General features: G+C 38.2%; 1 protein-coding gene across 4 annotated transcripts in view; it reads left to right on the forward strand.

Annotated features, from left to right (window-relative positions):
- The window catches only part of LOC143018177 (uncharacterized), a 114,693-nt gene extending 94,242 nt beyond the window's left edge, over nt 1-20,451 (forward strand). For all 4 annotated transcript variants that reach the window (XM_076173357.1, XM_076173356.1, XM_076173355.1 and 1 more), the window contains exon 2: nt 19,040-20,451. In XM_076173357.1, the coding sequence (XP_076029472.1) occupies nt 19,241-20,449 (1,209 nt within the window). In that variant the 5' untranslated portion in view covers nt 19,040-19,240 and the 3' untranslated portion in view covers nt 20,450-20,451. The remainder of the gene's footprint in view (nt 1-19,039) is intronic.
- The last annotated feature ends 1,352 nt before the right edge of the window (nt 20,452-21,803 follow it).

The raw sequence follows: 21,803 nt of genomic DNA on the forward strand, positions 1-21,803 counted from the left end.
GAATTTGTTGTATTTAAACATGGGCTAGCAGATGATATAGGAAAGGGTTGCAGACTGGCAAATATCTTTGTGAATACCGGTACTTAGAATTATGTAGAATCATTACTATACATTATTGTAAAATATATATATGCATGGAAGAGAATGAAAATGGTCTTGTATAAAATTATCTCGTATTGAATGCAAGTAACAAATTAAACAAATACCATTGACAAATCTATTCTCCATGAGGGAGAGGGACTGGGTAGGTTAGATATGGTGACGGTCAGAATAGGAGAATACTGTGCTTGATTTATTGTTTATTTGAACAATGTTGTCAGCTCTCTCATTAATCACTGGCTTTGCATGCTTCTCTAAATCACAATACTTATTTCCCAATGCAGTCCCCAGATGGGGGTGGGGGTTTAGTACAAACAAGTGATTTCCAATTGAAATGGAACACCCGATTTGGTCAGATCAACAGGAAAACTGTTGGGAAAAAATTGCCTGTTGGGTGTTTTGCGAATGTTAGGATTTATATCCACCTAATTTACCTCAAGTTCATTGAGGAAAGCTCTTTTAGACCAGTAAGTTCACATTATCTGAAGTTAGGTATTACATGAGTGCAAATGTTCATTGTGATTTTATTCATGGTTAGAACCTAATTGGATTGTGGATCCTATTTACCATGTGTATTTTTTCCACACTGCACTAAGTAATTGTCTTGACTGACATCCAATAAATGTCAGTAAAACTGATATCTATCATCAGGACATGATGATCAGGAGAGGTATGTAGCAATATCTTTGGGTAGCATGAACTATTGAATGGCCAGAAGTTGCAGTGTCAAAGCAAAAAATATGCCAGGAGATCCTTCTATTCATAACAAGGTCCATGTTTCTGTCACAGGATTAAGTTTATGGATTCCCTAGGCACCAAGAACTCAAGTTTAAATGCCATAGAGGAAAACTGTTGACAGCAGTCATGTCATACATGCTTGTCAGGCACTGGCAAGATTCAGAGGTCTCCAAAGAGGTTGATATTGGCCCATGGTAGTCAATGCGGGTATGCAAAGGGTCAATAAATGCTTGGGGGTCGATAAATACCTAACCTAACATTTTGGAGGGGGTCCTTTCCAACAACCATGTCTTGGCCACTTTATTGTCTGACTTTTTAGGGAATTCATTAGGGTCCATACAGAAGAGTGATTATTTCTAACTAGAAAAAGAAATAATGGTAATAAAATAATAATAAAATTAAAAATAAAAGAAATAACCGTTGTTCTACTTTTCATAATTTGTGTGATGCCTTCACATTATTTAGGTCATACTCTGATTTGAGGCTTCATTTGTAATCACACAATTCTAATGGTTTTGAAAACTTTATTTATTCTTGTTATCATGCTATATATCCATTTAATTCTTGTGTGGCTTTAATATAAACATAAAATACATATATCAATGGCTATTTCCCCCTTACAAGGAAAGTAGCCAAAAAACAAAGGTATAAAATCCACTCCCACCCATTTCATCTCCACATACTCCACACCCATTCACCCCCCTCCCTCTTATCTTGGCTCCTTTGGGCTGCATAATAATATTCACACATACTCCCTCATCCCCCCATCCTCCACCCACTCCCATGCATCACAGCATCATCCATACAGAACCATTCTCCATTCATCCCTATCTTCTGTTATCTCCCTCAACAGATATTCCTCTCTTTCCCACTGTCTCTTTTACCCTATCCATCCACCTCATCCTTGGTTGCCCCTTCATGGTCACTCCTTCCACCTCTGCCTTCCACACCCCTTTTACTAATCTTTCTTCACTCATTTTTTCCATGTGTCCAAACCATCCCAATACTTTTTCATCAACCCTATCTCCCAACTCCCTTTCCACCCTCGCTCTCCTCACTTCCTTGTTTCTCACACTATGCAGCCTAATAACCCCTATTATACTTCTCAGGCATCTCATCTCAAATACATTCTAACTCCTCCTTTAGGCTCTCTTATGTTCCATGTGTCTGTCCCATACAGTGCTGTCAGTACAATCACTCCTTCATACAATCTCCTTTTAGCATCCATTCCCAAATATCTGTTTCTCTTTACACTTTAATCCACCAAGGCATTTATTTACTTTTCTCAATCTACATTCTACCTCCACCTCCACTCATCCCTTTCCTACCACATTTGCACCCAAGTATCTAAAACTATCTCCCTTAACCACTTCCATACGGTGACATCTACGTAGGAGGAGCAAGTGGGTACTCGATTATGCAGACGTCGGCATCTTGATTATATTTATTGTAGTCGTACCTACGTAATTTCCATTCTATCTAAACTGGCTTCATCAATTTTCTATGGTTATCAAAATACACAGGTGAAAGAGAACGAACGATTGAGCACTGACTTTATTTTTTATAATGCGATTATTATGACGCAACATCACACGTCGGGCAGCTAATGCTGCCAGACATGCGATGTGCCCCGGAGTGAAGAGGTTAATAGTTCCAATTTGCTGCCACATTCTCCCCTTGTAAATCTCATCACCTTTTACCCATATTTATCTTCAACTCCCTTCTCTTCTTTCACACACCTTCCCAAACTCCATTACCAACTCACATCCCTCCTCCGATCCTGCCACAAGCACAGTGTTGTCAGCAAACAACAACTGGCTTATCTCCTACATTTCTCCATTTTCTTTAACCATCTCCAATCCCTGGCCCATTACCTTTGCATTTACCTCTCTCACCACCCCATCCATGTATAAATTAAACAGCCAAGGCAAAATGAAATACCCCTGGCAAAGTCCCACCTTTACCTCAAACCATTTCTGATTCTAACACAGGCTCTACTACTATTGTAAAAATTCTTGACTGCTCTCAACAGCTTTCCTCCTATCCCATGTATCTGCAATACTTTCCTGTCTACCCTGTTATAAGACTTTTCCAAATCTATAAATATAAAAAAAAAAAAATCCTTATCTTTTCCTAAAGCTTTCTCACATATCTGTCTTACCACAAAAATCTGATCCATGCAACCCCTACCTGTCCTAAACCCACACCGTTCCTCACCAATTACTCCCTGTGTTTCTCTCATCCTCTCAAACAAAACCCTTCTCATAAGTCTTCCCAACTACACTCAACAAACTGATCCCTCTGAAACTACTACGTGCACATTTGTAAAGTGGAACTATACAGGTACTCCTCCAGTCCCCTGGCACTCTACCTTCTTTTAGACAACCATTATTTAAACAACCTCACCAGCTAGTCCACCATCACTGTCATTTTCTTAGTGCTTCCCACTGCATTACCTTTCCTTCCCTATCCTTCTTCACATTTAGCAACTTCCTGAAATACTCTGCCCATCTTCTTACCACCATTTCTTCCATTATCATCTCTCCATCTTCACCTTTTATCTTTTCTTCTCTGCTTAATTTCTTTCCAAAACACATTTTTATTACTTTCAAAAATTTCTGTTATACTCTTACCCCATTTCGCATCTCACTCTTTGCTTCCTTTATCTTATGCTTTACTGCTTTTCTCTTTTCTTTGTACCTCTCATATGATTCTCTCATCCTATTTTATAAACAGTCTGTGAATGCTTGCTTCTACAACTTTCTTTGCTTCTTCATCCCACCACTTGCTCTTCCTTCTATTTCATCCTATCCTTGTCCCACACACCAACTTTGCATACCTTGTAACTCTCTCCTTAAACCATCCACATTCCTCCTCCACTCCTAGTTCTACTCTATCCTTCACTCCTTTTTATTGCTTAAATGAAATTCTTCAATCTTATACCCCTTTGATAGTTTTGGAGGAATACCTTAAGGGTTCATGAAGTTCTGGGCTACATTTTTCCAAGTCTTCTTCTCTGTACCCTTATTATCAGTTCCTCATCTAATGATACTAGTTCATTAATATTGCAGATAATATTGATCAACCCTGTCATTGGTTGTCTAATATTCCTAGATAGTGCATCTGCTGCAATGTTCTTCCTACCTGGAATGTATTCAGACTTAACCTCATAACGTTGAAGTGTAGTAAACCACCTGGCTAATCTGTCTCTAAGATATGTTTTAATAAGTTCTGAATAGCTGTATGATCAGTCCACACTGATTGGATATCCCAGTATCATATCTCTAAAACTCTTGTGAACATATCACTGCTAATGTTTCTCTCTCTGTAATGCATTGTTACAAAATCTCAGTGTGAAATCTATTGGTTGCAATTTTCCAAAGAATGAACTCTATATCATAATTAGGAAAAATAAGAACTGGAAAAATAGTAAGTTTATCTTTCAACTTGTCAAAAGTTTGTTGTTGTTCAGGTCCCCAAATGAACTTCAAATCTTTCCTTAACAAAGAAGTTACTGTATTAGATGTGTCTGCATATTCCTTAATAAACTTACTATAATACCCTGTCAACCCCAAGAATCTTCTTTCTCCACATTGGCACTGGGTAGTTCTTTACTGCCTCTACCTTTGAGTTCACTGTACAGAGTCCATGTCTATTTAACTTATGTCCCAATTAAATGATAGTGTCATGCAAAAACTTACATTTTTCCAATTGCACTTTCAACCCTGATTCAACTGATTTTTTACTGTCTCTACCTTTGAGTTCACTGTACTAAGTCCATGTCTATCTTATGTTCCTTGACACTTGCAAAGTTTCACTTTTAACCCTGATTCAACTAGTAATGAGAATACCTAATTTAATATCTTAAAGTGCTCAGTTGCTGTTTGGGAAACTATTAAAATATAATCTAGAAATACACTGGCTGTGTTTCCTAACAACCCATTTAGTACTGTATTTATTGATTTCATATAAGTTATGGACTGTTACATAAATCAATTGGCATTTGCTTGAACACATGCCCTGTTGTTGTAGAAAATGCTGTATAATCTTGAGAATCTTCCTGCATCTCTATCTGCCAGAAAGCTGATTTGATATCAGTAGTGCTAAAATACTGATTCACAGTTCCCAAACTACAAAAGATATCTGCTATTACTAGTAAAGGTAGCCAATCAGGTATTGTCTGTTTATTCAATTCCCTATAGTCAATAACTGGACACATGGTACCATCTGAATTTAGCACCAAAATTAATGGGAAGTTTTATTCAATTTGGGTTCTATGACATCCTGTGATAACATTTCAGTGATCAAGTTATCTATAATGGCTAGCTTGGAATGTGGTAATCTGTAGGCAGGTATATAAATAGGTTGCAAACCAGTTTTACTGGTTTGCCCAAGGTGTCCCCAGGCAAATCAATTGCTTTATTGTGCTTCACTAGCAATGGGATTAACCATGATTTTAACTCAGGACAAGTAGGCCTTAGTTGACTCTTATATTTCTCCCCCAAATCTGTTTCTTCCTGAATTGAACAGATGGATGAAAGTGGTGATTCCACCTCTTCAGGACTCGTGTTTAAAATCTTAATGGGTTTTTGATAGACTTGAAAACATCCTATTTGTGAACCTTGTTTTAAGACTATGTCTTTATTCAAAGTACTCATCACTAATATTTCTGCCTTGTTCTTGTGTGTCTTATAAATCCCAAAGTCCAATTTCAAACCTTTTATCCTAATTGATTCTGGGATGGTCAAAATTTTGAAGACTACAGTGACTCCTTTCAAACTGCAATTGTACTCTGTTAATTGCTCTGGAGTGCAATAATGTCGACTTTATTATGCCACCTTCCACAATTAGCAAAGCTTCATTTGAACTTGATGAATTCTGATTAATTTCTGGGATTTCTTGAACATCTGAGTTGTGTTCACTTTGTGTGTGCTCTTCCTCTTGTGTTCTCCATTCTTGAATAGACCACTTTGCCCTGCTACTATCCAATCTAGCATTCTTATTTTCACCCATCAATCTCAATAGGTTCTCTTATCACAGGTACTGGTTCTAAGTCTGGTTGATTTAAAAATGGGGGTAACTGTGATTTCACTAAGATCCCTAACTCAGCCAGACATATGATCATGCCCTCTTTTCTCATTGCTGCAAATCCTATCAATAGATCTCCTAGGAAGGCAGATTCTTGTACAACTATCCCCAGAATGTGCAAGTGCTCATTTTTATACAAAATAACATCCAAGTCAGTCTTACCTAATGCTTTTAACTGACTTCTTGTTACTCGTAGCAATGAGTAATGGATTGGTTCCAAGATTTTCACTCCTGGCTTCAACCTTTTTAATCACTTTACTTATAACATTTACTGCAGATCCTGTATTAATTTGATTAGGTCTATTAAATAGTTGCGTCCGTTGAGTGTTTCTCTTCGGAGATATTTGTGTGTGTTCTTACTGGTGCCGCTACTCGCCACCCATGCCACTGTTGCCACCCTTGTGGTACTCATTTATGGAAATGGCGACTCGCTTCTTTTAGTTATAGTCTTTTGTCAAGGAGAAAGAAAATGTAGTAATCAATATCTTATGGTAAATTGAATTATACACAACACTCTCCTTGAGGTTCTTCAAATGAATCCCCCAAAAGCACGTATGTTAGATTCTATGTGAGCTTTGCAGTTACATAATGATTTCCTTAGTCCAATGATCACTTTATATTCAAGATCCTCCTGAAAGGGTATGATTTTACATTTGTGAACTAATTGAATTTTCTCCATCCTTTCACCAAACAGATTCTTTGTTTCATGTCTATATGTGAATATTGTTTACTTAGCAATATTGTATATGTACACTGAAGTTCCCGGGCTGTTATTTACAAACAAGATGGAAAGGCGCACCACAGCTTGCTCGAGCTATTGTTTATAAATGACCTACACGTATTCTACCCATCTTTCTATACTTTTTTTCCCCTCCCAGCAACTTACAATTTGGTCTAATGTATTATTATAGGCAGGTGAAGACAAGTACATTTTTTAAATACGTCCTTATGTTGATTTACGAGCAAATATTTGTAACGTATGTGAAGTCACTATTTGCACTGAATAGTTGTAAGTCAGTAAGGCACTCCCACCGTGCCCCATGTTTTAGTAATTAATGGAAGGGAAGGGAGAATTTAATCTAATGTAGGTGTAGGAAGGAACAGATTAGGATATATTCTAAGCTTCTGGTGGTATTTGTGCGAAGTTTTTCTCATGAACCACCAACCCGATTGGGAGGGGTGGGGTCACTGAAAAATGGAAAACGTGTGATTTCCTGTAGAAATCAATATTGGATCCTCATAAATCTCTCAAACATGGTCCTCTGTGAAAATTTGTCAAAGAATATCATTTCCAATTATGCCATTGTATCCTACATTATACACAGACCCCCTTTTTCTTGCCTGCCCTCGATCTCTTTACAGTGTTAATTCAGCCACTCTCTTGCCTTATTTCCTGATTGATATTTACTATCCCAGTCTCATTTTTAGTATTTGTTCAGCCTTTCATTTCTCCCATTAAGCTTCTTTGATACGAGTTATTTGTTCCCCTCCCCCACTTCGTTTTGGTTAATGCCAGACTGTATACGTATAAACTCGTGTTACTCGTATTACATGCTCTCTAAAAGTTAGATGTCAAACATTATATATTTTTCAGGTCGAGGGTAAATATAAACATTTCCTGGGAAAGGGTATCCTAAGATTGCATATATTCATCGTATAATGGTGTCTGGTGAGGCACTGACACAATATCATGCGATGACGCACATTGGAGAGAAGCCTTTTAAATGGGAACAGTGTGATGCAGTTTTGCCAGGAAAGTGTGCTCTCAAAGACCACGTGATGACCCACACGAGAGAGAAGCCTTTCCAATGTGACCTGTGTGATGCATCTTTTTTACGAAATGATCGTCTCAAATATCACATGATGACCCACACTGGAGAGAAACCTTTCATGTGTGACCTGTGTGATACAACTTTGTCAATGTGATCTGTGTGATGCATATTTCTCATGAAAGGGTTTTCTTAAAGAACACATGATGACCCCACACTGCAGAGAAGCCTTTCAAATGCGACTTGTGTGAAGCAGTTTTTCAGGAAAGCGTGCTCTTAAATATCACATAATGACCCATGCTAGAGAGAAGCCTTTCGAGTGTGGCATGTGTGAAGCAGCTTTCTCACTAAAGAGTACTCTAAAATACCATTCAATGACCCACAATGTGGAGAAACCTTTCCAATGTGACCTGTGTGATGCAACTTTCTCACAACAGGAACATCTCAAATATCACATGACCCATACTTGAGAGAAGCCTTTCAAGTGTGACCTGTGTGATGCAGCATACTCAGAAAAGAGTGCTCTCAGATATCACATAATGACCCACACTGGAGAGAAGACTTTCCAATGTGACATGTGTGATGCAGCTTTCTTGCGTAAGACTGCTCTCAGCTGTCACATGATGACCCACATTGCACTGAAAAAAATCGAATGTGACCTTTGTGTTACAGCTTTCTCGTGAAAGAATTGTCTCAAACGCCACATAATGAACCACTCCGGAGAGAAGCTTTTCAAGTGTAACCTGTGTGACGCAGCTTACTCAGAAAGGAGTGCTCTCAAATATCACATAATGGCCCACAATAGAGAGAAGCCTTACAAATGTGACCTGTCTGATGCAACATACTTGGAAAAGAGTGCTACCACATAATGACCTACACTGGAGAGAAGACTTTCCAGTGTGACGTGTGATGCAGCTTTTTCACGAGTGATCTCAAACGTCACATGATGACCCACAGTGGACAGAAAAAAATCTTAACATCATCAATAAAAACTTCACATTCTGTTCTTTTTTGGATCTTTTTTTGAGCTTAGATAATAAGGAAGTTGAACCCTAAATTAAGTAGTTCCTCTTGGTCAGGGGTGAGAATCTTGGTGAATTAATATAACCATTTAAATGGCATGGATAATATGGCGCCATTCAAATTAATACATTTCTTTTGATTAGTAGTGATGGAATTTCTTTGTTGGCTTAACTTCTATAAAAAAGCTGTCAATATTTCCTTGCTGAGTTGTGAGCTCTTCTCTTGTTCTGTTGAACTTGTTTTAGTGAAATTTACAAGATCATTTTGTGACAATGATAGTTTATGATTAATTTATATATGGGCATTAGATGGAGTGCAATAATTCCCACCTGATGACCTGAATGAGTCATGAGAACTTTTGTGTTAGATTATTTGAGTTGTATGACTCCTCCATGAGCTCTAGTGTCACTGACAGTTCTGCATGAAATTATTTTGACTGTTTTTACGTAATATGGTTCCTCAAGTGAGTCTCAGGGAAATATACATTCGGTATTTGTTTGTAATATTGCCAGCAGTTATAACTGGTACACGGATTGGACAGTGGGTCATGTCGGAGTTGATCTGGCAACTATGTGTTTGTTTACATTGTAGTGAAAGAATAGAAAAGGGTAGTAGCAAACACCATTATAATGACCAGTTTTCCAATTTTTGGGAGTTCCCAGTATATGAAATTCATATGGTTGTGTATTGATATGACCAACTAAGTAATCAGTGGCCAATATTAACAGTAGTCAAGTGGTGGTTGTTGGAGAGTAGCATGGATACATACATGTGCACCTCCTCAAGGTTAGGCGTGTTAAGCAGTATTTTGTTATGGGATACAGGCAGGGTGGCGGAGTCGGATGGTTAAGGTCCGATTCCAACTCCAACTCCTTTGATTCCTCGGACTCCGACTCCGACTCCTTTGATTCCTCGGACTCCGACTCCGACTCCTTTGATTCCTCGGACTCCGACTCCGACTCCTTTGATTCCTCCGACTCCTTTGATTCCTCCGACTCCCGACTCCTTAACTCCTTGACCCCTATGTGGAAATCTATTCTGCAGATCCATATACCAGCCTCCCACACCTATTCAGCAAGCATATTATAAATATTTTTCATGTACAACCACTCCTCGTTTAACGACCACAATTGGGACCAGCGTCGCTGTCATTAACCGAATTGGTCATTAAGCGAAAGTGTATACATATACGTACATGTACTGTATGTACAATGTCCAGCAATACATATATCCTTATTTTCGTGTATTTTCCCTCCTTTATACAGTACATTAAAGCTTTATTTACTGTTTATTTACCGTGGTTAGGTTCCTGAAATTACCGTATATGACCAAATTCGCATATGCTGACATTCCATATCAAATACCGGGGTATTTTTTTTAGTTTCGACCATGGGCGCAATATTGCAATAGAAAATGAATTATGTAAATTAAAATGTATCAACGTAATGTGCAATTTTGTGGGCGGAAATGGAAGTAAAGAATACCTTGCTACAAGCAAATATGCTAATGAACGAAGTCGGTAGCATAGGATCGGGACGCCATCTTGTCGTCTGTCAATTGACGGCCTCGGTACTTCCGACTACCTCGCCAGGTATATTTTCTTGAAGGAATATTATGGTGCAGAGATACATGCATTCCTTCAAGCTGCAATAACTTTGTATACCCCGCAAGCTGAGAGAGTGGTTGAAAAGCCCGTCGTCTCTCACGACGACGACAACGAGGACGAGCCGGATGACATTTAATTTGCAGGTGATGATTTATTAAACACAGGTTAGGTTAGTTTAGGTTAGACGAATTTATCATCCTTTCATTTCTTCAATGTCGGCATCTATCAACAAACATGGTGTACCATTCGTCCGACATGACTTCGTTACTTACGAAATCTGTTTTCGCACTTTTTTTTTCCGCTCACAAAATTGTATATTACGTTGATACATTATAATTTACAAAATTAATAATTAATTTTCTATTGCTATATTGCGCTCATGGTCGAAACTAAAATTTTACCAATACAGGTATATACTATACCCCAGGTAGTTTGTGCAGCTTGCAGGATGGTAATGTAGACTTGAGCTTCAGAACACTTTACCTCACAGCTAATATCCACCGTACAAGTTCATTTATAACATCATACAAATTTGCCTCAGCCAACTTAATTATCGTACACGACGTTGTAACTTCGGGAGATTTACGTTAAACGAATATTGGTCTGTCATAAAGCCCGTCGTAACTCCGCGTCGTCGCTAACCGAGTAGGTCGTTAAACGAGGAGTGGTTGTATATTATTTTTTACGTGGAACATTCACTTGTATGATAAATATACTCACATATACACTCAACCAGCTTTATATATATACAGTATATGCACACAAGCACATATATTCGTATAAACATATATATTAAATATATAATGGTATTATTTATGCTCATGATCATCTACCAGCTTATGAGCACTTTCAAATCTGTCATGGCAGAGTTGCCACTTCAAGCTATATATTTTCTTTTTCCTTTGTGCCCCTCCCCTCCCCCTCAAAAAAAAATCATCTGTTATTTCATTTGTCCAATCTCATAAACCTTCTATCACAATATTAGGGGAAAATGTGACAAATCATGATGAGGAAAGGTTAATGGAGGATGCCCTACCTAGTACTTACTGCAGAATTAATTTCACCATGTTATCATAAAAACCAGGGATCAGTTCAGGAAAGAGAGAGACAGCCTTCCCCTGTGCACACTGTTCATAGCTGCTGTTGTTCCTCCCCCTTTTCAGTCATCACCAAATGCTGTGACATGCTCTAATGTCATTCCTATATGGCCTCTGAGACTGGTCAAAGTTTATCTAAGGGCATTATCCCAGGATGACATAGCTCCTACAAAACAGTAAACCACACTAAAACACTTCCATTGACTTTTACATACATGAAGACATAAGTGCATAGTGCATACATAGTGGATATATACTATTGTCTACACTGTCATGTACGTGTGTACATGATGGAGTTGTAGATATTAACATAATTTGAATTAATTAGACTATCAACAAAGGTAAAGTAGCTAGTTTAAATTATTTAAAGATAAAAATCCTCTCTGTCACTTGGCAGTTGACAAATCATTCAGGAATTTGAATTAATAATGATATTTATTGAGTATTTATTAAAAATAGAAATACATTCCACTGGCTACAACTCCCATAGTATAGAATGAAACATTAATACAAACTACATTCTGGAAACTTCTCTAAATGGTATATATCCTGTAACTAGCTATAAAACTATTATACACTGGGTGGTTATTAAATTTTCTCAACACAACATATAATTTTTTTTAGATTTTTTAAACTTGGAATAATGAGACCCACTACTTTCTATTTGCACAATAGCAACAAATTATTTCACAGTGCACATCTATAGACAGTATTTTACAGCTATTGTTGGCTTGCCAATTACTGTAATGGTAAAAATGCAGACAAAGCTTTCAAGAATATAACTAAATATATGTACTGTACCTTGAATACACCTGTATTATTACGTTAATAACTAGGTTAGAAATTCAATCTATAAAAATTTCTTATAATAAAATATTTTATATGTTCCTTGAATCCACCAGTATTATTAAGTTAATAATGAGGTTAAAGCTCAAATCTATACAAATTTCTTATTTGTAAACAAAACAAAAATAGGCTTTATTCATAATTATAGAGCTTATAAACTACTCAGTTGAGATTTGCAAATAAAAAAATAGTAGCTTGTACTTTATGTAAGTAGGGTAAACTGATATCTTAATGTGATAAAATGGTTAGACTAGCCTATGAGAAATATAGGTTAGACTCCTAGACTACCCTATGAATAGAGGCAGCCTATAGTCAAGGAAAAACAAATTTGACCCTACAATTTATGGTAAAAAGAAAGGTAAAAGTGGATTATAAGGTTATTTTGGGATTTTCCTTTTTTTTTTTAATAAACGAAATAAAATAAAAATAAAACAAAAATAATTAAAAAAAATAAAAACAATAAAAATAAAAGAATCAATTTTTTTATTATTGCATTAGTTTGATTTTTTAATTTTCTTTTTATTTTCTTTTTTTAAAGAACCCGATAATCAACATGTACCAAAATAAATAGGTTTTATCTGTATATATATATATGTATATACTGTATATGCACACTCTTCATCAAAGTTTGAAAAATAATACAAACTGCTAATGATTGGCTAGGTTAGCCTATGGAGATTGCCTAGGCCAACAAACTGAGAGGCTAGTTTGGCCTATCTCATAATCAGCATTTATCATACAACAGGTAGGACCTTACAAGTAGCCTAGGCTACATCACTGGTAAAAGTAGGAAACTTTGGCAAAGTAATCTAAATTGTTCTTGCATCCAATGCTTATTGTTTACCAATTTCTTTAAAAAAAAAAAAAAAGTAAGAAAACAAAAAAAAAAAACATGGCAAAATCATGCAAACTGTATATCTTGTAGGTAATATTTAAGGTCCGGTAGTCACTCAATAGGCTACTATCAATAGTAGGGTTTTCCAGACTATTCTGTATACCAGTATATCAACATTTGTCTTTACCAAGGTCACATTACACAATGTACAAGATTTGGCCTAAATATTTTCTTTTTACTATTATTAAAAGATTAAAAGAAGAAGGGAAGTTGATTCAAGTAGGGAAGAAAAGGTAAAAGGCAAAGATGAAAAGATGATAATGGAAGAGGAAGCGATAAGGGGAAGATGGGCAGAATATTTTAGGGAACTGTTGAATGTAGAGGAGGATAGGGAGGGAATGGTGATAGCAGTGGGAGGCGCAAAGAAAATGACAGTGATGGGTGAGGAAAATGAGGGAAAAATAAGAAAAGATGAGGTGGAAGTAGTGATTAAAATGATGAGAGCAGTAAGGCACCTGGGTTAGATAGGTGTCATGCGGAGTGTCTGAAGAAGGAAGGTAAAGTAATAGTAGACTGGTTAGTGAGGTTGTTTAATGTGTGTCTAAGGGAGGGTAGAGGACTGGAGGAGTGCATGTATAGTTCCGCTTTTCAAAGGAAAAGGGAACAAGTGTGAATGTAGTAGTTTCAGAGGGATCAGTTTGTTGAGTGTAGTTTGGAAGGCGTATGGGAGGGTTATAATTGAGAGAATTAGGAGAGGAACAGAGGAAGTAATTGGTGAGGAACAGTGTGGGTTTAGGGCTGTGTGGATCAGATTTTTGTGATAAGACAGATTTGTGAGAAAGCATTAGGAAAGGGTAAGGATGTCTTTTGGGCCTTTATGGATTTGGAAAAGGCTTATGATAGGGTAGACAGGAAGTTACTGTGGGAGGTTTTGCAGCTATATGGTATTGGGGGAAAGCTGTTAAGAGCAGTCAAGAGTTTTTATGAGAGTAGTAGAGCCTGTGTTAGAATCAGATATGGAGAGAGTGAATGGTTTGAGGTAAAGATGGGACTACGTCAGGGATGTGTCATGTCACCATGGCTGTTCAATGTGTATATGGATGGGGTGTTACGGGAGGTAAATGCAAGGGTAATGGGCAGGGGACTGGAGTTGGTTGCGGAAAATGGGGAAAAGTGTGAGGTAAGTCAGTTGCTGTTTGCTGATGACACTGCACTTGTGGCAGGGTCAGAGGAGGCATTGGGAGAGTTAGTGACTGAGTTTGGGAGGGTGTGTGATAGGAGAAAGTTGAAGGTGAATGTGGGTAAACATAAGGTGACGAGGTGTACAAGAGGAGAGGATGGTGGAGAGTTGGAATTCTTAAAGGGGAGAGGCTGGAGGAAGTGGATAGTTTTAGGTACTTGGGGTCATATGTGGCTGCAAAGGGAGGAGTAGAGGTAGAGGTAAGCTGTAGATTGACAGAAGCAAATAAATGCCTTGGGGGATTTAAAATAGTAATGAGAAATAGACATTTGGGAATTAATGCAAAGAGGAGATTGTATGAAGGGGTGATTGTGCCGACAGTGCTGTGTGGGGCAGAGACATGGAATTTGAGAGAGGAAGAGTTTAAATGTGTTTGAGATGAAATGTCTAAGAAGTATGGTGAGGGTTACAAGGCTGGATAGAGTGAGAAATGAGGAAGTGAGAAGGAGAGCTGGGGTGGAAAAGGAGTTGGTTGAGAGGGCTGATGAAAGACTATTAGGATGGTTTGGACACATGGAAAGAATGGATGAAGGAAGACTGGTGAAAGGGGTATGGAAGGCAGAGATGGAGGGAGTGAATTTGAGAGGACGACCGAGGATGAGATGGACGGATTGGGTGACGGGCGTTGAGCAAGAGGGGAATGTCTGTGGAGCAGGGAAGGGAGGTGGCAGAAGATAAGGATGAGTGGAGAAGGGCTGTGTATAGATGATACTGTGATGAAAAGAAAGGGAAGGGATGGGAGGATGGGGGGGTTTGGGGAGTGGGAAAGTGTGAATGATACTTTGACGCAGCCCGAAGGGACTTCTCCCCGTCCTCCATTTTCTATGTGAGGGGACGGAGAGGGGGGTTTGCCAATTAAGTGAAGCGGCCTTGCTGTGGATGTGCTGTGTCCTGCTGCCTTGCTTCTGACCCAGGGTGGTGGGCGGGATGCAGGGATGACCCGTCGTCCACGAAGAGTTAAGATGTGAGGGTGGAAGGAATGATGGGTGGGAGTGGGTTTATGCCTTTTGACTTGGCTATCTCCCTGATAAGGAGGAAAAAGCCTTTTCTATATAGATAGAATTATGGTTATGGGTTAAAGCAAAAATATCTGGTACACTTAGGCCTAATTTGCAATTGTCTTAATAACATAATCAGCTTTAAATTAAATTAAAATGGTTCGTGATTTTCTTTACTCTGATTTCTATTTTTCATTAATTCACTTATAGGCCTATCGTATTCACTAGTAACCATGATTGCCTGTTTCTATTTCGTATATTTCAAACCACTAAATTTCTTTGATAAATGTATGATTTTCATATTCTGAAGTAGCTTTATCATAATCTAGCATATTTCTATTAAAGGAAAATGTGATAAAACTACTGAAAATGAAGGAAAAGAAAATTCACTGGGAGACACTGCTTCAGGCAGAATCTGCAGCTGTTATTTGTTTACAATAATTAGTATTAGTAGCACACCATGCCGTCACATGGTGGCAGCACGAATTGATGTTTATTCATGTTGAAGTAGAAGCATTGCAGTACAATACAAAATATATATATATATATATATGTACAGTATATATATATATATACAGTATATATATATATATATATATACAGTATATATATAGTTTCACTCTCCTTACAGGAAAAACTACAAATACATGACCACAAACACTTTTACCCAGACTGACAACGATAGCTTGTCAGTATTGTGTATTTTTTTTTTTTTTTATTATTATTATTATTGATGGATTGTTTTGTTTTTTTTCCATCTGGAGAGACCACTTAGTGTATATATACACTGCACACACTCACTATTGCCCCCAAAAGTAAAAGCAAAACCATACAAAAACTGCTAAATTGTGCAACTGGTAGAACCAAACAGGGAAACCATGTTAAAGAAATAATTTTATTGGACTTAAGGAGTCGGAGTCGGATAAAAAATTCCGACTCCTAGTACTCTTAGAAATCCGACTCCGACTCCAGCTAAAACCTCCGACTCACTCAGACTCCGCAACCCTGGATACAGGGCTGGGACACTGTAAACGGTGTGGGTATGATGTGCATACATTACATGTTTATGAGGGTAACCATTTCTATTTACAAAGGATTACAAAGGAGTATGCCAATAGACCTTTTGGTCCATAACTAGGTCGAATGCGAGCAAACATAACTATAAATAAACAAAGAAATAGAAATAATAGTAATATGAATAATGAATAGGTAAAGTTAAAACAATGAACAAATGTGCGATTAAGTACAAATTCAATTCACTCGGGGAGTCTTTGGTTATTAGGAATCAAAATCTCGGAAGGAACCAGCAACTTGGGTTCAAGTCAATGACTCAGTTGCCTGCTCATTGAGAGCATTTACGTGATGTGCAAAGTCAGATTTTCGTGGTAAGACAGATATGTGAGGAAGCTTTAGCAAAGGGTTAAGATGATTTTGGGCCTTTTAGTATTTGGAAAAGGGTTTTGACAGGGTAGACGGAAAGGCACTGTGGGAGGTTTTACAGATGTATAGGATAGGAGGAAAGCTGTTGATAGCAGTCAAGATTTTTTCTACAAGAGTAGCACAGCCTGTGTTAAAGCCATAAGGATCAATGAGAGGATATCACAGTTGTTCACGCAACTGGGATACTACTTTCTTGATACTTGGTTTCTCTTTTCTAGGTGTCATGACTTTTATGTTTCTGATGGGATCCACCGAACTCGCAGAGGCAAAGATGTTCTTACAAAGTGGAGTTCCTCAGGGTTCCGTTCTTTGGCCACTTGTATTCATAGTATATATCAATGATATAGACCACATACTGAAATCTATTGTGTCCAAATTTGCCAATGATACAAAACTGCGCAGAATGGCAAATGATCACTTAAACTAATGGTCTGAAAAGTGGCTAATGGAATTTTACACAAGTAAATGCAAGATTATGCACATAGGTAAAAATAACAGTATGATTACAAGTTATAAATTTGTTAACAAAAGTGGATAATGAAAAGGATCTCGGGTTAATTATCAGTAACGATATCAAATCATCTAAACAGTATATTTCAGCCTCTGAGAAAGCAAATAAGATTCTAGGACTGATTGCGTGATCTTATATGACTTCAACCACAATTGGAATATGCCGTTTCCTGATGGTCACTGACTTTCATTAAAGACATTGACAGATTGGAAAAAGTACAACGGTGAGCCACAAAATTTATTCCAAATATCAAAAATGAAACACACGCAAATCAATTGAAACATATGAATCTATTTTTCCTAAAAAGCGTAGGCTCAGGTGACTTGATACAGGTCTAAGATTCTGAAAAGAATTGACAACATTGAAAGTGACAATTTTTTCACACTGTTGGTTATTATATCTCAATTCGTTTATTATTTATCAGATCATTTACTATTATTTACTATTTACCTAATAGGTTATAATTTAACTTTATATATCTATCTATTAATTTTTATTTATTATTATTATTTTGTTTATCATCATTATAGTTTTTTTTCGCATCTGACCGAGTTATGGACCAAAAGATCTCCTGTTGGCATGCTTCTCCTTTGTAATCCTTTGAATTTGAAATGGTTTGATGTAGGGGTGGGGCATGGAAGCACCCACTCAGCAGGTGGGTGTAGTATACCTCATTGGATGTTTGGATTGTGATGCAGATTGCATAGGAGAAACGCATAAGAAACTCGCCACTAGAATTGAAGAACATAAACAGGCAGTTAAACGGAAAAGTGCAGCCTCAGTAATTTATAAACACATGAACGAACTACAGCACAATATTGACTGGGAAGGAGTGACAGTGGTAAACAGAAACAACTTGGAGAAAAGATTATTCTTAGAAGTGTGGACGACAAAAGAAGTTAGTATAAATGGGTGCATAGACTTAAATCCAATACACCTGGGTAGGAACACAAATAGCGCTCTCACTATATCGTGAGAGAGTACATAGTGAACAAAGGTCACAGTGTGTATGAATGTGATTTAATGTATTTCCTTTTTTGTGCAAGTGTGTATTCAATTTTTTTCATTTGTTGTACAAGTTGCATTTTATTGTATTTATTTCTTTTGTTAACATAGGAGAGAGCTTGGCGAGACGCTTTATCTTCCTTTTTGTTTGCCGTTAGCCCAAGTCATCTGCAAAACATATAAAAAACTTGTGACTTATGCAAAATTTTGACAGCAAAGCAAATAGTGTGCCTCTGTGTTAAAGGTTGCTTTAATTGGTCTAGTTTTTCATTGGTTCCAACTGCTAATTCATATATATAAATAAGGTGACGTATCAAACGTGTTCAATGTTTACATTCTCTTGTGCCAGACATGCAATTACTATAGACATAATCCATTACTCGATAAGATAATCTTAAAAGTTTGTTTTAGTACTGGTTGAGTGAGGGACAGGGTTGAGTCTAACCTAACCTCCCCCCCCTCCATGTAGGTGATAGTCCCACTACGAAGTGCATCGTATGTAAGTGATAGTTACTCCTTTGAGTAGGAGAGCAGTATGGAGTTTCAACCCACAACTAGGCCAACTAAGCAAACACCGCTATAAAGACCAGTTGACCATTTTGATAATCAATTTTACTATATATTTTTAGGGAAATTATTCTTATAATAGAGGATGGCATGTGTGAAAATGTTTGTGTACAAAACACCAACAATCATACTATTACATATCTCCAAAAGTTAATCTTTTTTTTTTTTTTTTTTCAGAAAGGCAACTATCAACAAAGAAAACCCGATGTGGCATCTGTAGCTCAGCTATCTCACAAGTCATCTTAAACATCAAGTGATGACCCACACAGGAGAGAAACCTTTCTAGTGCGACCTATATTATGCATAAGATTGTCACATATATCACATGATAACCTAACCTAACCTTTCCAGTGTGAGTTGTGTGATCTCAAATGTCACATGATAACCCAAACAGGAGAGAAGCCATTCCAGTGTGACATGTGTGATTCTGCTTTCTTACAAAAGGGTGATCTCAATCGTCACATGATGACCCACACAGGAAAGAAGCCATTCCAATGTGACATGTGTGATTCTGCTTTCTTAGAAAAGGATGATCTCAATCGTCACATGATGATCCACACAGGAGAGAAGCCATTCCAGTGTGACATGTGTGATTCTGCTTTCTCCCAAAAGGGTTACCTCAAACGGCACATGATGACCCACACAGGAGAGAAGCCATTTCAGTGTGGCATGTGTGATTCTGCTTTCTCACGAAAGAGTGCTCTCAAGAGTCACATGATGACCCACACAGGAGAGAAGCCATTCCAGTGTGGCATGTGTGATTCTGCTTTCTCACATAAAGGTAGTCTCAAACATCACATGATGACCCACACAGGAGAGAAGCCATTCCAGTGTGACATATGTGATTCCACTTTCTCACTAAAGGGTGTTCTCAAACGTCATATGACTACCCACGCTGAAGAGAAGCCATTCCAGTGTGACCTGTGTGATGCAGCTTACTCAGAAAGGAGTGCTCTCAAATATCACATAATGACCCATACTGGAGAGAAGCCATTCCAGTGTAACCTGTGTGATTCCGCTTTCTCACATAAGGGTAATCTCAAAGTTCACATGATGACCCACACAGGAGAGAAGCCATTCCAGTGTGACATGTGTGATTCCGCTTTCTCACATAAGGTTGATCTCAAACGTCACACAATGACCCACACAGGAAAGAAGCCATTCCAGTGTGACATCTGTAATTCCGCTTTCTCACATAAGGGAGGTCTCAAACGTCACACAATGACCCATACAGGAGAGAAGCCATTCCAGTGTGACACATGTGATTCCGCTTTCTCACATAAGGGTCATCTCAAACGTCACATGATGATCCACACAGGAGAGAAGCCTTTCCAGTGTGGCATGTGTGATTCTACTTTCTTACAAAAGGGTTGTCTCAAACGTCACATGATGACCCACACAGGAGAGAAACCATTCCAGTGTGACATGTGTGATTCTGCTTTCTCCCAAAAGGGTTACCTCAAACGTCACATGGCGACCCACAAAGAAGAGAAGCCATTTCAGTGTGGCATGTGTGATTCTGTTTTCTCACGAAAGGGTAATCTCAAAAGTCACATGATAACCCACACAGGAGAGAAGCCATTTTAATGTGACCTGTGTGATTCCACCTTTTCACATAAGAGTCACCTCAAATGTTACATGATGACCCACAAAGGAGAAAAGCCTTTCAAGTGTGACCTGTGTGATGCAGCTTACTTAGGAAAGAATGCTCTCAGATATCACATAATGACCCACACAGGAGAGATGCCATTCCAGTGTGACATGTGTGATTCTGCTTTATCACAAAAGGGTTATCTCAAACATCACATGATGACCCACACAGAAGAGAAGCCATTCCAGTGTGACGTGTGATTCTGCTTTTTCACAAAAGGGTGATCTCAAACGTCACATGATGACCCACACATGAGAGAAGCCATTCCAGTGTGACGTGTGATTCCGCTTTCTCACAGAAGGGTGATCTCAAACATCACATGACTACCCGTCTTTGCGAACTATGCTTGCTAACTACAGCGAGTATAAAGGCCAAACTTGAGTTGTGTGACCCCCCACCCCCTTCTTTGGGAGCGAGCGCCGCGGAGGGTAGGGCGAGGCAAGATCGAGAGAATACAAGGTCTGCTCGCGCGCATGTTGTGACGTCATCTGAAGGGGAGCCCACAGAGAAAATGGTGAAAACGTAAGTGAAAAATGTTAGGTAAAAGAGAAAACGTACAGGCACCACAGAGTTTCTGGGAGACTTACCTATTTCATGTTCTGCAACCGTTAAAATGGGGGTTTCATTTTGGAAAAATGTTCTTGTGGTTTATCTTTGACATATTTAATAAAAAAAAACAGACGATGCAGTTAAAACTGGTGATTGACGTAAACGCCATCTAGTGAGAGAGCCGTACAGTAAAATGTATGTGGACGATGCGGCTCTCCGTGCGCTTTCCCGTCTTTCCTATATAGTCTTTGGGCCAAGCACTTCTAGTGACGTCAATGCGCAAACGACCTAAATACTGGATAGCTGTTGAGTAGACCTTGTATTCTCTCGATCTTGGGGCGAGGCGCGACTGACGTGAGCACTATTTGCAATAGTTTCACAGACTTCACATCTGTTATCATGTTTTCGCGGCTAGTGATCAATAGATTGAGTAAGTTTCCATGTCTTGTGGGCTCTTACATGTTGAACTAAGTAATTGTCACCGAGAAAATCCATCAAGCGACTACCTATATGGCCGTGTAGGGTCATCCAATCACTGTCAATTAAATTGAATCACCCATTATCAATAAGTTCCGGTTGCAGAAACTAGACAGTTCATGAAACAACAGTTTGTCGCCTGTTAATGATAATGTCTTTAGCCTATATATTGCACCTACATTCATTTTTTTTTTTTTTTTTTTTTCATTTGTTTGGATTAGTTCTATCCACAAACTCATATGTATCCTGTTTCGCTTTAGAACA

This window comes from Oratosquilla oratoria, chromosome 34 (assembly GCF_046742065.1).
Source record: "Oratosquilla oratoria isolate Oo_2021 chromosome 34, ASM4674206v1, whole genome shotgun sequence".
Classification (NCBI taxonomy): domain Eukaryota; kingdom Metazoa; phylum Arthropoda; class Malacostraca; order Stomatopoda; family Squillidae; genus Oratosquilla; species Oratosquilla oratoria.